At 46.0% G+C, this 15,744-nt stretch overlaps 1 protein-coding gene across 2 annotated transcripts in view; it reads right to left on the bottom strand.

Annotated features, from left to right (window-relative positions):
- Positions 1 to 15,686, bottom strand: part of GRK2 (G protein-coupled receptor kinase 2) — a 50,903-nt gene extending 35,217 nt beyond the window's left edge. Inside the window, exons 1-2 of one of the 2 annotated variants that reach the window (XM_053286977.1) lie at positions 15,188 to 15,686; positions 2,801 to 2,877 (exon numbers count right to left, since the gene is read on the bottom strand). In XM_053286977.1, coding sequence (XP_053142952.1) covers positions 2,801 to 2,877; positions 15,188 to 15,300 — 190 coding nt within the window. In that variant the 5' untranslated portion in view covers positions 15,301 to 15,686. Of the gene's footprint in view, positions 1 to 2,800; positions 2,878 to 15,187 lie in introns of those variants that run through there. The other variant, XM_053286978.1, reaches the window with a different exon arrangement.
- Between the last annotated feature and the right edge of the window lie 58 nt (positions 15,687 to 15,744).

The following is a 15,744-nucleotide window of genomic DNA, read 5'->3' as shown; positions in this document are numbered from 1 at the left end:
GGTCATTCTGCCCACTCTAAGGGTCACTCTGCTAGACGCCTCTGTGACACTCACAGGCAGGCAGGATTGCCAAGCTGCAACCTGGATGTGCTGTAGACAAAAGTACTAAAGAAGCAGGAGAAAATGGAAGCCACTGTTTCTCCCTCCTTGTTCCTCTTCTGGTCCTGTCATCTGCACCAGCAAGCCAGGTTCCCACTTTTGCATGCCAGGCTACTGCTGATGGCACAAAAGTAGGGCCAGTAATAAAGGAGGTAGTCATATTGCTCACACTTACTCCTGTCAAGGCTAATCACCATTCATGTCCAGTTCAGAATTCCCACAACCAAAGGTATTCCCATGTAAGAATCAGAAGGAAATCTACTTGAAGGTCACCATGGGTGGCTGATCACAGCTTCCCAGCACGTGTACAACTGAGTGTACATGCAACGGTGTCTGCGTGTAAGTTTTTGGCAAATTCAGAGTGGGTGAAGTGGCCTTTTAGTGACTTTGTGTGTGATACAGACACGGCACTCATCTCTACCAGTTATAGCAACTGAAAAGACACAGTCAAACGGGTGCTGATCCCTGCACCTGGAGAGCAGCTCCTGCCTCCTCATGCATACACCAGCTTCCGTCTTCTCTCTCTCTTCCTGGCTGAGAGACGTGTTGATCAACTCCCACTCCAGCTTGTGGCTAAACGGCTTCAGTTGTCAAACCCTTCCCCCAACCTAGGCGTGCACCATCCCCAGGTGAGAGGGGTGCGAGGCAAAGCCAGTGATCTGCTGGGAAAACAGCAGGAGCACAAGGGGAGAATGTACAGGAGGGGGAAGGCTAAAAGCGGGACATATCATGCGGAAACCACAAGTGGCCGTGGGTGGGAGAGGAAGCAAGAACGCTTCCTGTTGGGGCGGGGTGTAGTAACGGAAAGGGGAAACAGCACTTAGTATGGACAACAGTCCAGTGTCGCCCAACCAGGGCTTAGCCAGTAGCACAAAACCCCTCCCTACCTGGAGTTTCCCTAATCCTTTATCCAGATCACCCCAGTAATCATAATTTTCCTCCAGCTATTCCAAGTAGGACCTCTAGATTATCCCTCTGTCTAGTTGAGAGAGATTGGCAGGTACCAGATTGAAACTGAAAGGAAAGAAAACTGACTGCACCTTTAAGGGCCCAACAAAGAGACATTTAGCAGGTGAAGTTTCCCTCCTTGCTCAATCTCTCTGTGAGCAAAAGCTTCACCAGCTGAATTTCTGCTTTTCACACAGCTGTTAACAGCACAGGAGCCTTGCCAGATAAAAGTGGACAGATGCACTAAAAATGGTGCAAGGTCCTGAAAGGGCTTCCATCCTTTTCAGAGCCACAGAGAAGGGGAAATTCTACCAGGTGCAGCTTCTCCCGGATTAGAGCAATCCTAAAATAGAAAAAGCTGCAGCTAGTAACACTCTGCTACTTTCTGTGAAACTCTCTCAAAGGCATGGGAGCCCACCAAGGATCTGTGCTCTGAGAAGAACATTCTCAAGCCTTTACCAATCTAGATAATACTCTGCTGATATTGCTCCAAGTGAAGCAAATGCCTGCTGAATTAATAATGGAAGGTGGAACAGGAACCACTGTAAGTCTCACAAGAGGAAGCTAAATTTCTTCACTGACCTCAGCAATTCCCCCCTTCTCCAATTCATCTGTAGACCTCTTAGCTCTACTGCCTGAGAACTTTACTTCACCCGCCTAGGTTACAGAGCTGACTAGGCACAAAGGACTGGAAGACTCCTTTTTAAAAAAATTTGAGACAAAGAATTTTATCATCTCCTGCAGAACTATGGCATGACAAGCGGCACCTTCAAAAATTCCTTCTCCTGTGCCTCCCTTGGAGCCACAGTATGCTGTGAATCCCCTGGAAGAAAGCTAGCTAACTCCTCCTTGGAAGGAGAGCTGGTCTTGTAGTAGCAAGCATGACTTGTCCCCTTAGCTAAGCAGGGCCCACCCTGGTTGCACATAAATGGGAGACTAGATGTGTGAGCACTGTAAGATATTCCCTCCCCTTAGGGGATGGAGCCGCTCTGGGAAGAGCATCTACACTCCGTTCCTTCCCTGGCATCTTCAAGATAGGGCTGAGAGAGACTCCTGCCTGCAACCTTGGAGAAGCCGCTGCCAGTCTGTGTAGACAATACTGTGCTAGATAGACCTATGGTCTGACTCAGTATATGGCAGCTTCCTATGTTAGGCCACTTTTGACTCCTCACTGGCCATGCCTCGGCCATCCAATCGCAGCATGCTCTGGGAAACACCCAGCCAATGGGCAAGCTGGAGGAAGGTGCCGGCAGGATGCCACCTTGGGAAGAGCCTTTGAGGTTCAGCGCTGGGAAAGCGGGCAGCACTCTCGGGCGCTTCCTAGGTTCCTATGAGGGGAGCTGTAGTCCAACAACCACTGCAGGGCTGATCTTATGCAGCACTGTCTGAGAGTATATAGAAATGGCTACTGTGCTTTCGATCACCGAATAGCAGGGATAGGTTCAGCAGGTGAGGCTTCTCCTATCTTAGTGCAGTAATGATAATGGAAGCGACACCTGTTGCACCATTTCCTGACACATAGCAGTTAGAGGCACAGAAACCATCTTCAGGCCAGAAGCTGGCAACCTTAAGAGGAGGGACAAAATCATACCCTGTGCAAAGAGCCTCCCCAACAGTGGTGCAGGTGTCCTTTAAGGCAGCCCCAAGAGTCACCTAGTGACATTTTCACACCCAGACCTGGCAACCGGCTCACAGAATCACACACAAGCAAGCTATCTGGGCTCCTGACCCATACAGGGTCTCTCCTACTTACCAATCTTCTGGGAAAATATCTTGTCAAATGTCACCTCACCCCGGTCTTCCAAGTATTTCTGCATAACACTGCGGATGCTGCCAAGAGAGAAAGTACATAAGGGGGACTAAGTGGGAAGCATCAGACACTTATCCCAGAGATGGAGAGAGGATGCAAGCTTTAGCGCTGGGAGTCCTAGGTTTCACTCATGGACTAAAGGGAGGTAGCCCTTTAGAAGAAAGCCCTCTCCAGAGGTAGGGCTCATTGGAGCCAGCAACAGGAAGTTTTAAAAAGCCACCTCTCAACGCAGTAGCTGAGAGAATGAGGGGGGTTGTTGTTTGTTTTAGAGATGGAGTAGACATTCTAGAATTATATGTACATCTGGAGACTTTGGAATGGAAGTCAATCAAAAAGGCTTCAGACAACAGGATTCCCCCTTCTTCAGCAATAAAATGCAGGCTTGAATGGGATGGATCTGAGTAAGTGCAAATGGGTAGATTCCTAGCCTAGAGAAGAAGAACTAATACATGGGGGCCATTGTTCTGAACCCACCCATTTTTTAAAATGAGATGTTTGTTTACCCTGCTAGCTGGCTTCAAAAAGTGACATGGAGAGACAAAAAATGCTAAGCAAGAAATTGGGCAAGAGTACCCTTGACTGAGAATGAACCTGAAATGTCAAAGTCTAAAAGTATGCTGAATAATCTCAAAGATGAGCTGGCAAGACTCCTAGTTGGCAGCACGGATAATGTTCTAGATGGTCTGGCCCCTAGTCAGGGTTGTGTTGCGTTAATGTATTACAAAGCTCTAACTTGGACCCACTTGCCATCTTTCTGGGTTAGACTGTGATCTGGCTTCCCCTGGAGATACTAACTGGGTAAGTAGCCCATACTGAACTTCTGCAGAGAAATTTCAGTTTGCCACAGCAGACAGCTGGATTTCTTGAAGAACATCAAGCGTGAGTGCTTGTACTTGTCTATGAACATCTTGTGATGATACTTTAGCATTCTCAGACCTTAACTGCAAGCACATTTATTTGGAAATCCTACGCCCATAGAATTAAGTAAGATTTTTTCCTTCCAACAACTTAATCCAAACCATGTTTGCAACCTTGATGGACATCTAGATCTGGGCTGCACAATTTTGGCCCTTCAGCTATGATTGGACCACAACTCCCATCATTCCCAGCCACAGTGGTCAACCGTCAGAGACTATGGGAGTTTAAGTCCAGCATCTGCAAGAGGACCAACGGTGTAAGCCCTGATCTAGATGGAGGCTTCTGAAACAAGTGCAGTATATTGCTCGATAGCTGTGCTGAGTCAGCATTCCTGACACCCACTATCCACACACTGACTGTACAGATCCTCAAGCAGGATGAAACAGACAAGGAGGAACGGTATGAGTGACACAGCAGTTGTAGTGCTCCAGCTGCAGCACCAACACCTTACGCTAGTTAGTACTTCCACCATGAGTGGAAAAACGGTTGTCTGAAAGCACCTTTTAGGACCAGTGTATACAATAATTGGAATCATGTCATAGAGGGGTTTTTTTGTTTTTTGTTTTCTTACTATTCCATTTTAGGCTGCACGTAGGGGAGGTGTAACATTTTTTAAATACTTCCTCGTGGTGGCAGGTGTGGTGTGTGGAATTCCCTCAGAAAAAATTAGTACGTCAGGAAATAACAGTCAGGGAATTTGTTTGAGTAATGAACCAAAGGATTATGATGGCAAAATATGAAGAAAATATTCATATGAGAGCAAATATAGATGTTACAGTATAACTATGTTGAAAGATGAACTGGAAGTCACATTGGTATATAGAAAACCAATAAAATATAAATGCCAAAAAAAGAAAAGAAAAAATTAGTACGTCAGGGATATAATACTTCTGACATGCACATTGTTTTTCTAATTTTATATGTAGGACAGTATTCCAACATACAACCCCCCCCCCCCCACATTTGAAGTGGTATAGTCCAGGAAAAATCTCATCACTTGATTTCCATTATACACACATCTTCATTCTGGGTTTCCTAAATATAGATTGTAAGAGAAAATAAGAATAGCCCTGCTGGATCAGGCAGGTCGATCTAGTCCAGCATCCTGTTTCACAGAGTGGCCCACCGGATGCCTCTGGGAAGCCCACAGGTAAGGGCGGAGGGCATGCGCTCTCTCCTGCTGTTGCTCCCCTGCAACTGGTATTCAGAGGTATCTTGCCTCCGTGGCTGGAGATGGCCTACAGACTAGTAGCCGCTGATAGACCTGTCCTCCATGAAAAGGGAACTGGAGAATTTGCCTGAAGAGAACATTACATTGTCCCTAAAGGGCACTGAAAAGGTGTTCTCTGCTCCTTACTTTGCCCAGTATGGTTTTAAAAGGCATAACTTCAGGCAGGCATAAATCTACTGGTTAAAGCTTGATGGTGGGAAATGGGACTCTGGGCTCTGATTCTGGTTTCCAGAGGATAGTATAAAAGGTGCTACTAGGCATGTCTAATTGGGAATTTAATCCAGGGAACATGTGGGGGAGGGAGTATGTGAGGGCTGATGGAGTGGCTTTTTTCTCCTCATTTAGGGGAGCAGGACAGAAGGAAAGACAGACAAGAAGTCCCCTGGACTCTGTGCAGACAGAGTACATAATGACAGACTTCATATGTGTTGGTCTGAGTGATTTCCTTTCAGGTGAATGTGAAACAGCAGCTATTTCTCACAGAGAGGGTGAATGTCATTTTCAGGGGCTCTTGCTCTTGAATCTAGTGCCCTATTCGGCAGCGGGGTGGGGGGGAGGATCCCATGACAGAGATGGAAGAGCAGATGGAGGAAGGATGGCTGGCTGCATTTCTGGTGTCTTGCTGATGTTATAGGACTGGGATAATATACCTCAAACATCTCCATGACAACCCTCTCCAGGGGCAGGTCCAGTTGAATGATAGCATTAATATTATTACATAAAGAGCTTTGTGTGGAAAAGGACTTAACACTCATTATCTGGTTACTCTCCCAGTGTCCTGGTATGATAGACAGCTCAGGATCCTTCCCTGCCCCATGGCACTAGCTGAACAGAGACCTGAACCTGGGGCTTCTAGCTTTGAGACAGTTGTTCCACATCAAAACAGCACAGTTCTATCTAGGCTTGGAAAGAGACTTCTTGCCTCTTGCCTGTGGCACAGGTGCAGTAGACCACTGTTCCCTCTAAGGTGTGTGCATGTGTGCACGCTCACAAGTTTTTGGATGTCTGCTCAGTTCAACTTAGATCTTGCTCAGGTTGAATCGGGAAGGCCCCTTTCTGAATGCAGGTGTGCACATACTGCCTTGATACTGCCGCCCAGGACAAAACTCATTCCACATAGAGAGATTAAAAGTTAGAGGGATCACTGGTGCAGACAGAGGGAAAGTTTGAGGAGCAACTCCTTGAAATTTTATTCGGGGATAGGAAAGACTTTTGAGGGGGTAGATACTGGTTTATTAGGTGGGGCACACAGTAAAATGGGGGAGAGGTTCCTCATACTTAGTGGGAGAGCTGCACCCCTGGCCCATGGTGAAGATGAACTGATAACAGGCGACCATACAAGGAAGCTTTAGAAAATATGACTTTGAGATTTTACTCTAAGTCACAAATGGCTAGCAGATGTATGTGTGGTTGGGCAGGCTTGGGGGGGGGGGCAGGGGAGCTTGTGGATAGCTGGTAACTTGTGGACTTATTTGCAAAGCCCTTTAAGGAAAAGGACTTGAACATCAAAGTTGAAGGGTGAGGGGACAGTTCTGAGCCAAAGGGCCAGATATTTAAGGGAGTTTGTCCTTGCTCTTTGCTTTTGTCTCCCCCTTGGTAAAATATGGGCACTAGATAGAGCACACAGGAGGGTTATCAAGAATGTCTGCTTCCTTGAGTTCTTCTTGCACAGACACTTAATAAGAGGCAATTACTACTAAAAATAATCAGCCAGCTGTTGACAATGCTGTCGTTTGCTTAAAGGCCATTGGGGAGGAAGTGGGAAGTTTGTTTGCAAGTATCCCTGGGCATCGGGGTTGGTTTATTATTATTATTTTTTGTTAATGCTCTTGTGGGTTGAAAGAACAGGCAGCCTGCCTGCAGTACTTTGGGGAACACTGCCTAGCTTCAAACCCAAGCAGAGCAAAGGAAATGAATGCACAGAAAACAGTTTAGTTCCTAACAGAAAAAACAACTATGCGTAGTGCAGCAACCAGCAGATGAAAAGCTTCCTTCACCTCTTTTATAATCTCTCCCCCTCCCCGATTCTGCTTTCTCACAAATGCTTAACCGCTTTTGTTCTGGCACACAGATGAAAATTAGGAATAATTTGAAGGAAGGGTAGGGATGTCCTGGAAGTGAGAACAGGGGTTGCCCTGCCTGCGCCCTGTGATGCAGTTGCTTATGTTAACAGCAGCTTCAACTGGCCTACAACCACAGGTGACACCATTTCCTGGCAGCAGCACTGAGACGGCTCTCCTTTAATGATGGGCTCTGAGTTTGTTGGGAGGGGCATGACATGAAGTTGTTGAGGCAGGAAGTGGAATGTACCAAAGCCTATTGTATTGATCTAACATATTTATTTACCACCCGATATATGTATCTCTAGGTAGTGTAAGCAATTTAAAACACAAAAAATATAATTCGCTTGGAGATAGTTGCTTTTCAAAGTGAGAGCTATTGTATGGAGTCCTACAGGGCTCCATTTTATCTTGAGTACCTTTTAACATCTACATGAAACCGCTGGGAGAGGTCATCAGGAGGTTTGGTGCAGGGTGCTATCAATATGCTGATGACACCCAGATCTATTTCTCCATATTGACCTCATCAGGAAATGGCGTAACTTCCCTAAATGCCTGCCTGGAGGCAGTAATGGGCTGGATGAGGGATAACCAACTGAAGTTGAATCCAAATAAGATGGAAGTACTTGTTGTGGGACACTGGAACTTAGGAAGTGGTTTAGAACTGACTGTTCTAGATGGAACTAGTTTGTGCACTCCTGGGAGGTGGGGGAGGTTCCTTTAAGGGGCAGGGAGGGTCCCCTTAGCTGCCCCACCAATTTTCCCCTGCTGGCACTCTCCCAAAAACCACTGGCGTGGGGCTGCAGCATACCTTCTTGCAGCCCTGGTCAGTGTTATACTGGAAGTGGCCGGCGCGCACATGTGTTGGCCACTTCTGGTACGATGCTGATTGGGGCTGCAAAGGGATACGCTGCAGCCCCACACCAGCAGTTTTTGGGGGAAAGCAGCGGGGCAGGAAAGGATACCCTCCCTGCCCTTTAAAGGAACCCCCACCTCTGAACCAGCTCAAACACTGGACTTTTGAACCAGTTTGGCACTTCACAAAAGGAGAGCTGAACTGGTTCGTGCACATCCCTAAGTTACACTCTCCCTGAAAGATCAGGTACATCGCTTGGGAGTACTTCTGGACTAAAATCTCTCTCTTAACTCAGATTGAGGCACTGGCCAGGAATGCTTTTTATCAGCTTCAGCTGATATGCCAGCTACATCCATTTCTCGAGACAAATGACCTTAAAACAGTGGTGCATGAGCTGATAACATCCAGGCTTGACTTCTGCTATGTGCTCTGTATTGGTCTGCCTTTATACATAGTTTGGAGACTGCAACTGGTGCAGAAGGCTGCAGCTAGGTTGGTCTCTGGGGCTACCCGTAGAGATCACGTTCCTCTTGTTTTAAAAGAACTACACTGGCTGCCAATCAGTTTCCAAGCAAAATACAAAGTACTGGTTACCTGTAAAGCCCTGAATGGCTTGGGCTCAGGGTATTTAAGAGAACGCTGCATTCTTCATGTACCCCACTGCCTATTAAGATCATTGGGGGAGGTGTGGTTGCAGCTGCCATCGCCTCATTTAGTGGCAACCTAAAACTGGGCCTTTTCTAGGGTTGTCCCGAAGCTCTGGAACACACTTCCAAATGAAATCAGAATCTCCCCATCTCTGGTTGTTTTAAAACAACTTTTGGAAACATATCTGTTTTATCAAGCTTTTAGTTTGTTTTAAATTTTCAAAGTTTTATTTATGGTAATTCACGGTAATTTTAATCTGTTCATATGATTTTTAGGTTTTGGTTTGATTAGATTATAAACTGCCCCAAGATTTTATATAGGACGGTATATAAATGCGACAAAAAATAATATAAAAGAGTAAAACAATTAAAACAATTTCACAGAATAAAAAGTTAAAACAATTTCATGGGATTAAAAACAAACAATGTAAAATTAATTTCCATTAAAAGCCTGAGAAAACAGGTGGGTCTTAAGGGTCTTCTGAAAAGCAATCAAAGATGGAGATGCTCTTATTTTACTGGGAGATGGAGATGAATCTCCAGGGGGCATATTCCAAAGCCCTGGGGCAGCCACAGAGAAGGCTCAGCCCCGAATTGGCACCATTTAGTATGGGATTTTAAGGGTGGGGGGAATTTCTTTCTTCAAAATCTTATTTCTGGTTCCTGGGGCAGCCACAGAGAAGGCCCGGTCCCAAGTCACCACCAGACTACTAAAGATCTTTTAAACAACTAAAGTCCTTTTTATTTGTTCAGGCTTTTGCCCCTTAGGAGTTGTCAGGCCTCTCAGCTTTCCTGCTTCAGTTGTCTTTTTTTTTTTTTTTAATGGTGGTTATTTTTTGGTGTGTTATAGTTTTTACTGTTTGACTGATTTTAAGGTTTTAAATTATTTTTATGGAATTTTAATGTATTTTAACTTTTGCAAACCACCTGGGATGCTTTATGAAAGGCAGTGTAAAAAAATGAACAATAAAATGAACTATAAATCAGCTGTTGGTATCCGTAACTGGACCTCTCTGGATGATCTGAATAGGTGACAGGATGCATGACAAAGAAGGTACTCTCTTAAATACCCTGGACCTAAGTCGTTAAGGGCTTTATAAGTAAAACCAGCACTTGTTATTTTGCTCAAACGTATTGGTAGCTAGTGCAGTTCTTGATGTTATATGGTCCCTTCGGGTTGTCCCAGAGACCAATCTGGCTGCCGCATTCTGTACCAATTGTAGTTTCTGGACTATGTACAAAGGCAGCCCCACAGAGTACATTGCAGTAGTCAAGCCTGTAGGTTACTAGCATATGCGCCACTGTTTTAAGGTCATTTAGCTCCAGAAATGGGCATAGTTGACGTATTAGCCTCAACCTGAGAAACGAGAGAGTGTTTTGGATCCAAGACCACTGTCAAGCTATCTGCCTGATCTTTCAGGGGGAGTGTAACTCCATCCAGAACAGGCAGGTCTAAATTATCTCTGGGGTCCCAACCCTCCCAATCCCAGTCAGTACCTTAGTCTTATTTGGATTTAACTTGTTTGTTAACCCTCATCCAGCCCATTACCGCCTCCAGGCAGGCATCTAGGGAAATTATGCCATTTCCTGATGAGGTCAATATGGAAAAATGGATCTGGGTGTCATCAGCATATTGATAACACGCTGCACCAAAACTCCTGCTAACTGAGCAAAGAGGCACCTTTTACCATGGTGATTCTTTTTATTTATCAGGAGGAGAGTAACTGGCCCTATCCACGCCCAGTGACTGTTGCTGGTGTCTATCGTGTTTTTTTTAGAATGTGAGCCCTTTGGGGACAGGGAGCCATCTTATTTATTTATTATTTCTCTGTGTAAATCACCCTGAGACATTTTTGGAAGGGTGGTATAGAAATCGAATAAATCATCATAATCATCATCATCATCTCCCAAAAGTTTCATGTAGATATTAAAGAGCATTGGAGACAGTATGAGGCCTTGTGGAACTCCATACTTTAGTTCTCGCTTTGGAGAGAAGCAGTTTCCAAGTGACACCATCTGGAAACTACCAGAGAGATAGGAGCGGAACCACTGTAAAACAGTGCCACCCAATCCAATCTCCCTCAGGTGATCCAGAAGGATACCATGGTTGATGGCATCAAAAGCCGCTGAGAGATCCAAAGGACCAGCAGAGTCACACTCCCTCTGGCTATAGACAATTGGAGATCATCTGGCCAAGGCAGTCTCAACCCATTCAGGGTTTCATAGGGAGTGGTTTAAAGGGTACTCTTCCTCCCATGACTCATGTTTCTGCACTTTATGGAGTAGGGGACAAGGTGTCAGACTAGGACCTGGGACAGGGCTGCAGAACTTCAGCCCTTCGGCGGTTGGGCTACAACTCCTAGCATCCCCAGCTATAGTGACCAACAGTCAGGGATGATGGAAGTTGTAGTTCAACAATAGCTGGAGGGCCAAAGTTGTGCAACCCTGATCTAGGAGATCTGTGTTTAAATTCCAGCTCAGTCACTGGACCATGAACTAGCATATCTGTGCCTAAACTACCTTACAACTTTGTTGTGAGGATATAATGGCGGGGGGGGGCATGTATGTGGCTCTGTGCTCTTTGAGGGAATGATAAAATGTAATTTATTTATTTTTTAACATTTTATATCCCGCTCTTCCTCCAAGGAGCCCAGAGCGGTGTACCACATACTTAAGTTTCTCCTCGCAACAACCCTGTGAAGTAGGTTAGGCTGAGAGGGAAGTGACTGGCCCAGAGTCACCCAGCAAGTATCACAGCTGAATGGGGATTTGAACTCTGGTCTCCCCAGTCCTAGTCCAGCACTCTAACCACTACACCACGCTGGCTCTAAATGAGTGTCCTATGCCTGATAAGTGATCTAAGTGGTTCTTAAGAACAGCAACAATGAACTGCATTCACTTTCCATGCCTTCTTAAGCTGGAGCCATTGTGGTATAGGGGCCTTAGCTGTAGGCTTGGATGCAGGAAACCCCAGGCTCAGATTCTCATTCAGCTATAACTTCCCTGCATAGTCATGGCTATATCATGCTCTCTGTCTAATCTACCTTGAAGGGTGGTCATGAAGATAAAAATTTTGCCTGTGACCTCCTTAGAGGGAGAGCAGGATAGAACACAAAAATAGTTGGCAACTATGCTAGTCCATTAGAAGAATGTAAGCGGGGGAATATATTTATTAGGACCAACTGAAATATCCTGAAGTGGTTAGCAAGCTTTTGAGTTTGCCAGAACTCTTCTTCCAGCTAGATTGTTAAGCAAAATGGTGAGTGGGCTAGGGGAAACAGAAGTTACAATAACGGAAAAGACCCCAAAGTCTGGACTTAGTCATGTGATAGTATGCGGGAGGCTTTGTGCAAACGTAATTAGCTTAAGCTTCTGTTAAGAGCAAAAGAAGGTTCCATCACTTTGCAACACAGGCCAAGGGAGGGTGGGGTTCATTTAAAAAAGTTTTTTAAAAAGCTCCTTTAGCAGTTTTGCTGATATTCTGCTCTGACATATTGATTTTGCTATTATTCCAACCATGGTCAGCTTCCTGAGGATGGTTCTGCATTTGCACCCCAAATCACAGCCTAACTCATGGAGAATGGAGCGTCGACCTAGGTTATAGCAGTGTTCTTTGGGCTAATTCCCCTAAGTTCAGAGAGAGAGATGGATGAAAAACAGGAAGTGTTTGGGTCAACTACCCACAAAGAAATATAAGACAGGAACAGTAGAGTGTGCTCGGGCCATGCTGTCTGCGGTTTCCATACGTCTCACCTATCTACTTGGAGGTAGGCTGCTTGGTCTCATACATCTACACCAAAATGCTATGCTATAGGAGGTCTGTGTCTGCAACAAGATCACACCATATAAAGTACAGGAAGTAATCCTGGGCTAAATCAGCTTCAATTGTAATAATATTACCATTTGCTAAACATAAATATATTATTTTAATTTTTTTAATTTGATGTCCAAAATGTGTGTGTGCATGTGTAGACTCTGCTGAAATCTTGGAAAAGAGGGGGATAAGGTAAATTTCCAGTGAAAAAGTGTCTTTAAATAACTACCAGAAACAAAATAAATTATACATAAAAAGAATATGCAAATACTTAATTTGCATGTTTATATTTTAGTGCTGAATGTGCACAGCTCTGAATATCATCCATCCAATCCACTCTTCTCTATATGATTTGGACTGGACTATGCCCAAGGGCCTACCCATTTGATGTGTTCAGATGAGGCAAACCAATAATGCCTTCAGCCTCTGCCTTAACACATTCTTCTCAAGCCTAGCAATTCCCTGTTTTTCCATTTTCTTCCAGAATGGAGTTTATGGGGTCAAGTTCCAAAATCAGTAGGGTTTCTATAGCAAATGGGCAGAAATAGCAGGTCTGATTCCTCCTACTAACGGGAAGAACTTGTCTTCAGTATCCAGTTCCAACAGAAGTCCTGGATCCAAACAAATCTATCTCTGACACTTGCATATAAGCCTTACCACTCAGCTAATGGACATATTTCTGCTCCTCAGAAAAGCCCCCTGCTGTGACAAGACCTCACTGTAGGACTTGTATTTCCTAGTTTTCTTTTAGGGAACAACCTTACCTCCCTGATTCACAATCAGACCCCTTGAATGTGGAACTGTCAGTCTTTAAGCTACTTCTGTCACCTCATAGGACAATCTCACTGGTGCATTCTACTGCACTTGGATCTAGGGCAGTGGTGGGCAAACAAAGTCCTTCAGCTGTTGTTGAACTACAACTGCCATCATCCCCAGCCAATGTGGCTGGGGATGATGGGAGTTGCAGTTCAACAACAGCTGGAGGACCAAGTTTGCCCAACCCTGGGCATGATCATTTTTTAACATGTGCGTGCACACACACACAAACACACACACACACACACACACACAGAGGTAAAGATGGATTTTGAGCTGGAGGTGGGGGAAGTGGAAGGCCTTGCTGCTGTGTTTAAAGGAGATGGATGAGTAGAAAGAGCTAGCAGTAACCCTGCTAGAACAACTTAAGCTAGATCTGGACACAGAAAGGGATGAGGGTGAGCCACCTCAACTGGGCAGGGCAAATATAATTTGTTCTACAATCCCACAGTAGTGCTCTTAAGCTGCATTCAGGACTATGAATTCTGGCAATGGCGGCTGCCTTGGGTGGAGGTGGGAAGTGGACAGCTATTTGGCTGAATCCACCACAACATTATTTCCTTCTAATTTGAAGTTTCAGAGCCTTACGTTCCCATGTGGCCACTTCCATATTGAAACTAGCAACCATGTGAACAGCACAAAGGCTGCTGGGACTTTCAGACTTTGCTATGGTAACAAGTCTGCTTCATTCTCTGAAAAGGCAGCTTCTGTTCCTTATTCCATGATTCCTCAGCCACCATCGATTCGTGTGTGTGTGTGTGTGTGTGTGTGTGTGTGTGTGTGTGTGTAGTACTAGTAGTAGTGGGGGAGGCTGTATCTGAACAGACTCCTTCCTGGCTTGGAGAGAAGGATTATATGTTGGAAGTAGGGGAGAGAAGGGGGTCTACACTTGCACACATGTTGGAAATGTAGGATGCCTGTCAGGCCCAGCCCTGTTGCCCTTGGTAACTGCTGCCTGACTGAAGAAAAGCAGAGTTAAGGCTTGTTTGAGCTGCACTGGGGGCATCTGTCCCAACTAGAGGGCCAACTGGGATGACTTGACATAACTTAAGGCCCCATGCCCCCTCTTGTGTCTCATGACTACTAAAGACCCTTGCATTAACCAGGCTCCTGCCAAACATTTCCCCTTATCTGCCTCCAGAGAGAAGCTGCACGCCCGTGACCTTGCAGTGCATTTGCACAGGCCTGCTATGCTGGCCACATGGCCCCAGTTCCCCCTTAAGTTCAGGGCAGCCCAAAGGTGGGCAAGAGCTTAGAATCCATTTACAGTCACACCACTAGTCCCCAGGCACTGTGATCGCCATTATCTGTATGTAGGCATTATGAAAGATGCTTCTACATGCTTGTGAATGGCTCAAGTCCAGTACAAGGAATACTGAAAAAAGCAGACTCTGTGGAGACAGTGGCTAGGGCATCACGAGAATGACCTCAGGCTCTGCCAGAGCCAAGCTGTATGCCTTGGATCTTCATAGCAGTTGCATAGATGCAGGATGGCCCAGGAAAAGCAATAGGGAGAGCCTAACCTATTAGCCTGGCCCTGTGCTAGCGTCAACAACTGCATGTTACTTTTATACACAAATGGGTGGGATTATGAAATCATAGGGGGAATACGGCTGAGGGACGCTTGTTCCTCTGTGAACATAGGCTACACTAGGATTGCAATAGTAAGAGGTGAGGAAAATAACATCCAGGACTCGGGCCAAGCGAAGAGTCAGGAAGCAGAGACTCTGACAATCCATCATCATGCCCACTGTGATATCACAACGACGTACACAGGGAAATGTCGCCTAACGGGACCCCCCTCCCCACCCTATATGGACGAGGTGGGTCAAAATTCCTTCTATAAGGGGCGAGAGAAGTTAGACGGGGCAATTCCAAAAGAGCAAAGCACACCTACATACATTCAGCCACCCTCGCGTAAAGATATATATGCGCAACCCAGCCCTAAGCCGTGCGCCGTGCTGGGTCCCGCACCTGCCCTCGCTCACCTCGGCTCAGGTAGTACGATCTTCTTGCTTGCTCTGGCTGCTGGTGTAGATTTACTTTTCTCCATAGCCATCAAGTAGCTCACATCAGCGAGCACAGCCTCCAAGTCCGCCATCTTGGCCAGGAAATATTTCTTCTGCTTTCTTTTTTCACAATCAATTCTCTTATTATTCCCGCGGCCTCTGCGGCTCTCTCGCCTCCTCTTCCTTGTCGGTGTGCGCGTCTCTGTGTATGCCTGTGTTGAAGGGGGAGTGGGGTGGGGGAGGGAAGGAGAGGGGATCTGTCCCCCCCACCCCTCTTACAGACAGACCCACATGATGCCTGTGCAGAGAAGCTGCGATCCTTCCTTATTTCTGGTCTGTGTCTGCTGCTGCTTTGCGCCCTGCTCTCTGCTATTGGCTTTCCTTCCTCCAGGGCTGTGTGTGTGTGCAGGGAGGGACAGGAGGGAGGAGGGCTGCTGCTGGGCTGCTGCTGTTGCTTTCGCTGCCTGTCAACGCGAATCGGTGGCGCGGGTGTGGAGAGGGGTGGGGGGAGCTTTTATGCTCGATCGCTACCTTAT

This window comes from Hemicordylus capensis, chromosome 1 (genome assembly GCF_027244095.1).
Source record: "Hemicordylus capensis ecotype Gifberg chromosome 1, rHemCap1.1.pri, whole genome shotgun sequence".
Taxonomy (NCBI): domain Eukaryota; kingdom Metazoa; phylum Chordata; class Lepidosauria; order Squamata; family Cordylidae; genus Hemicordylus; species Hemicordylus capensis.
The sequence above is the reverse complement of the archived record's forward strand: the minus strand, read 5'-3'. Positions and strand labels throughout refer to the sequence as shown.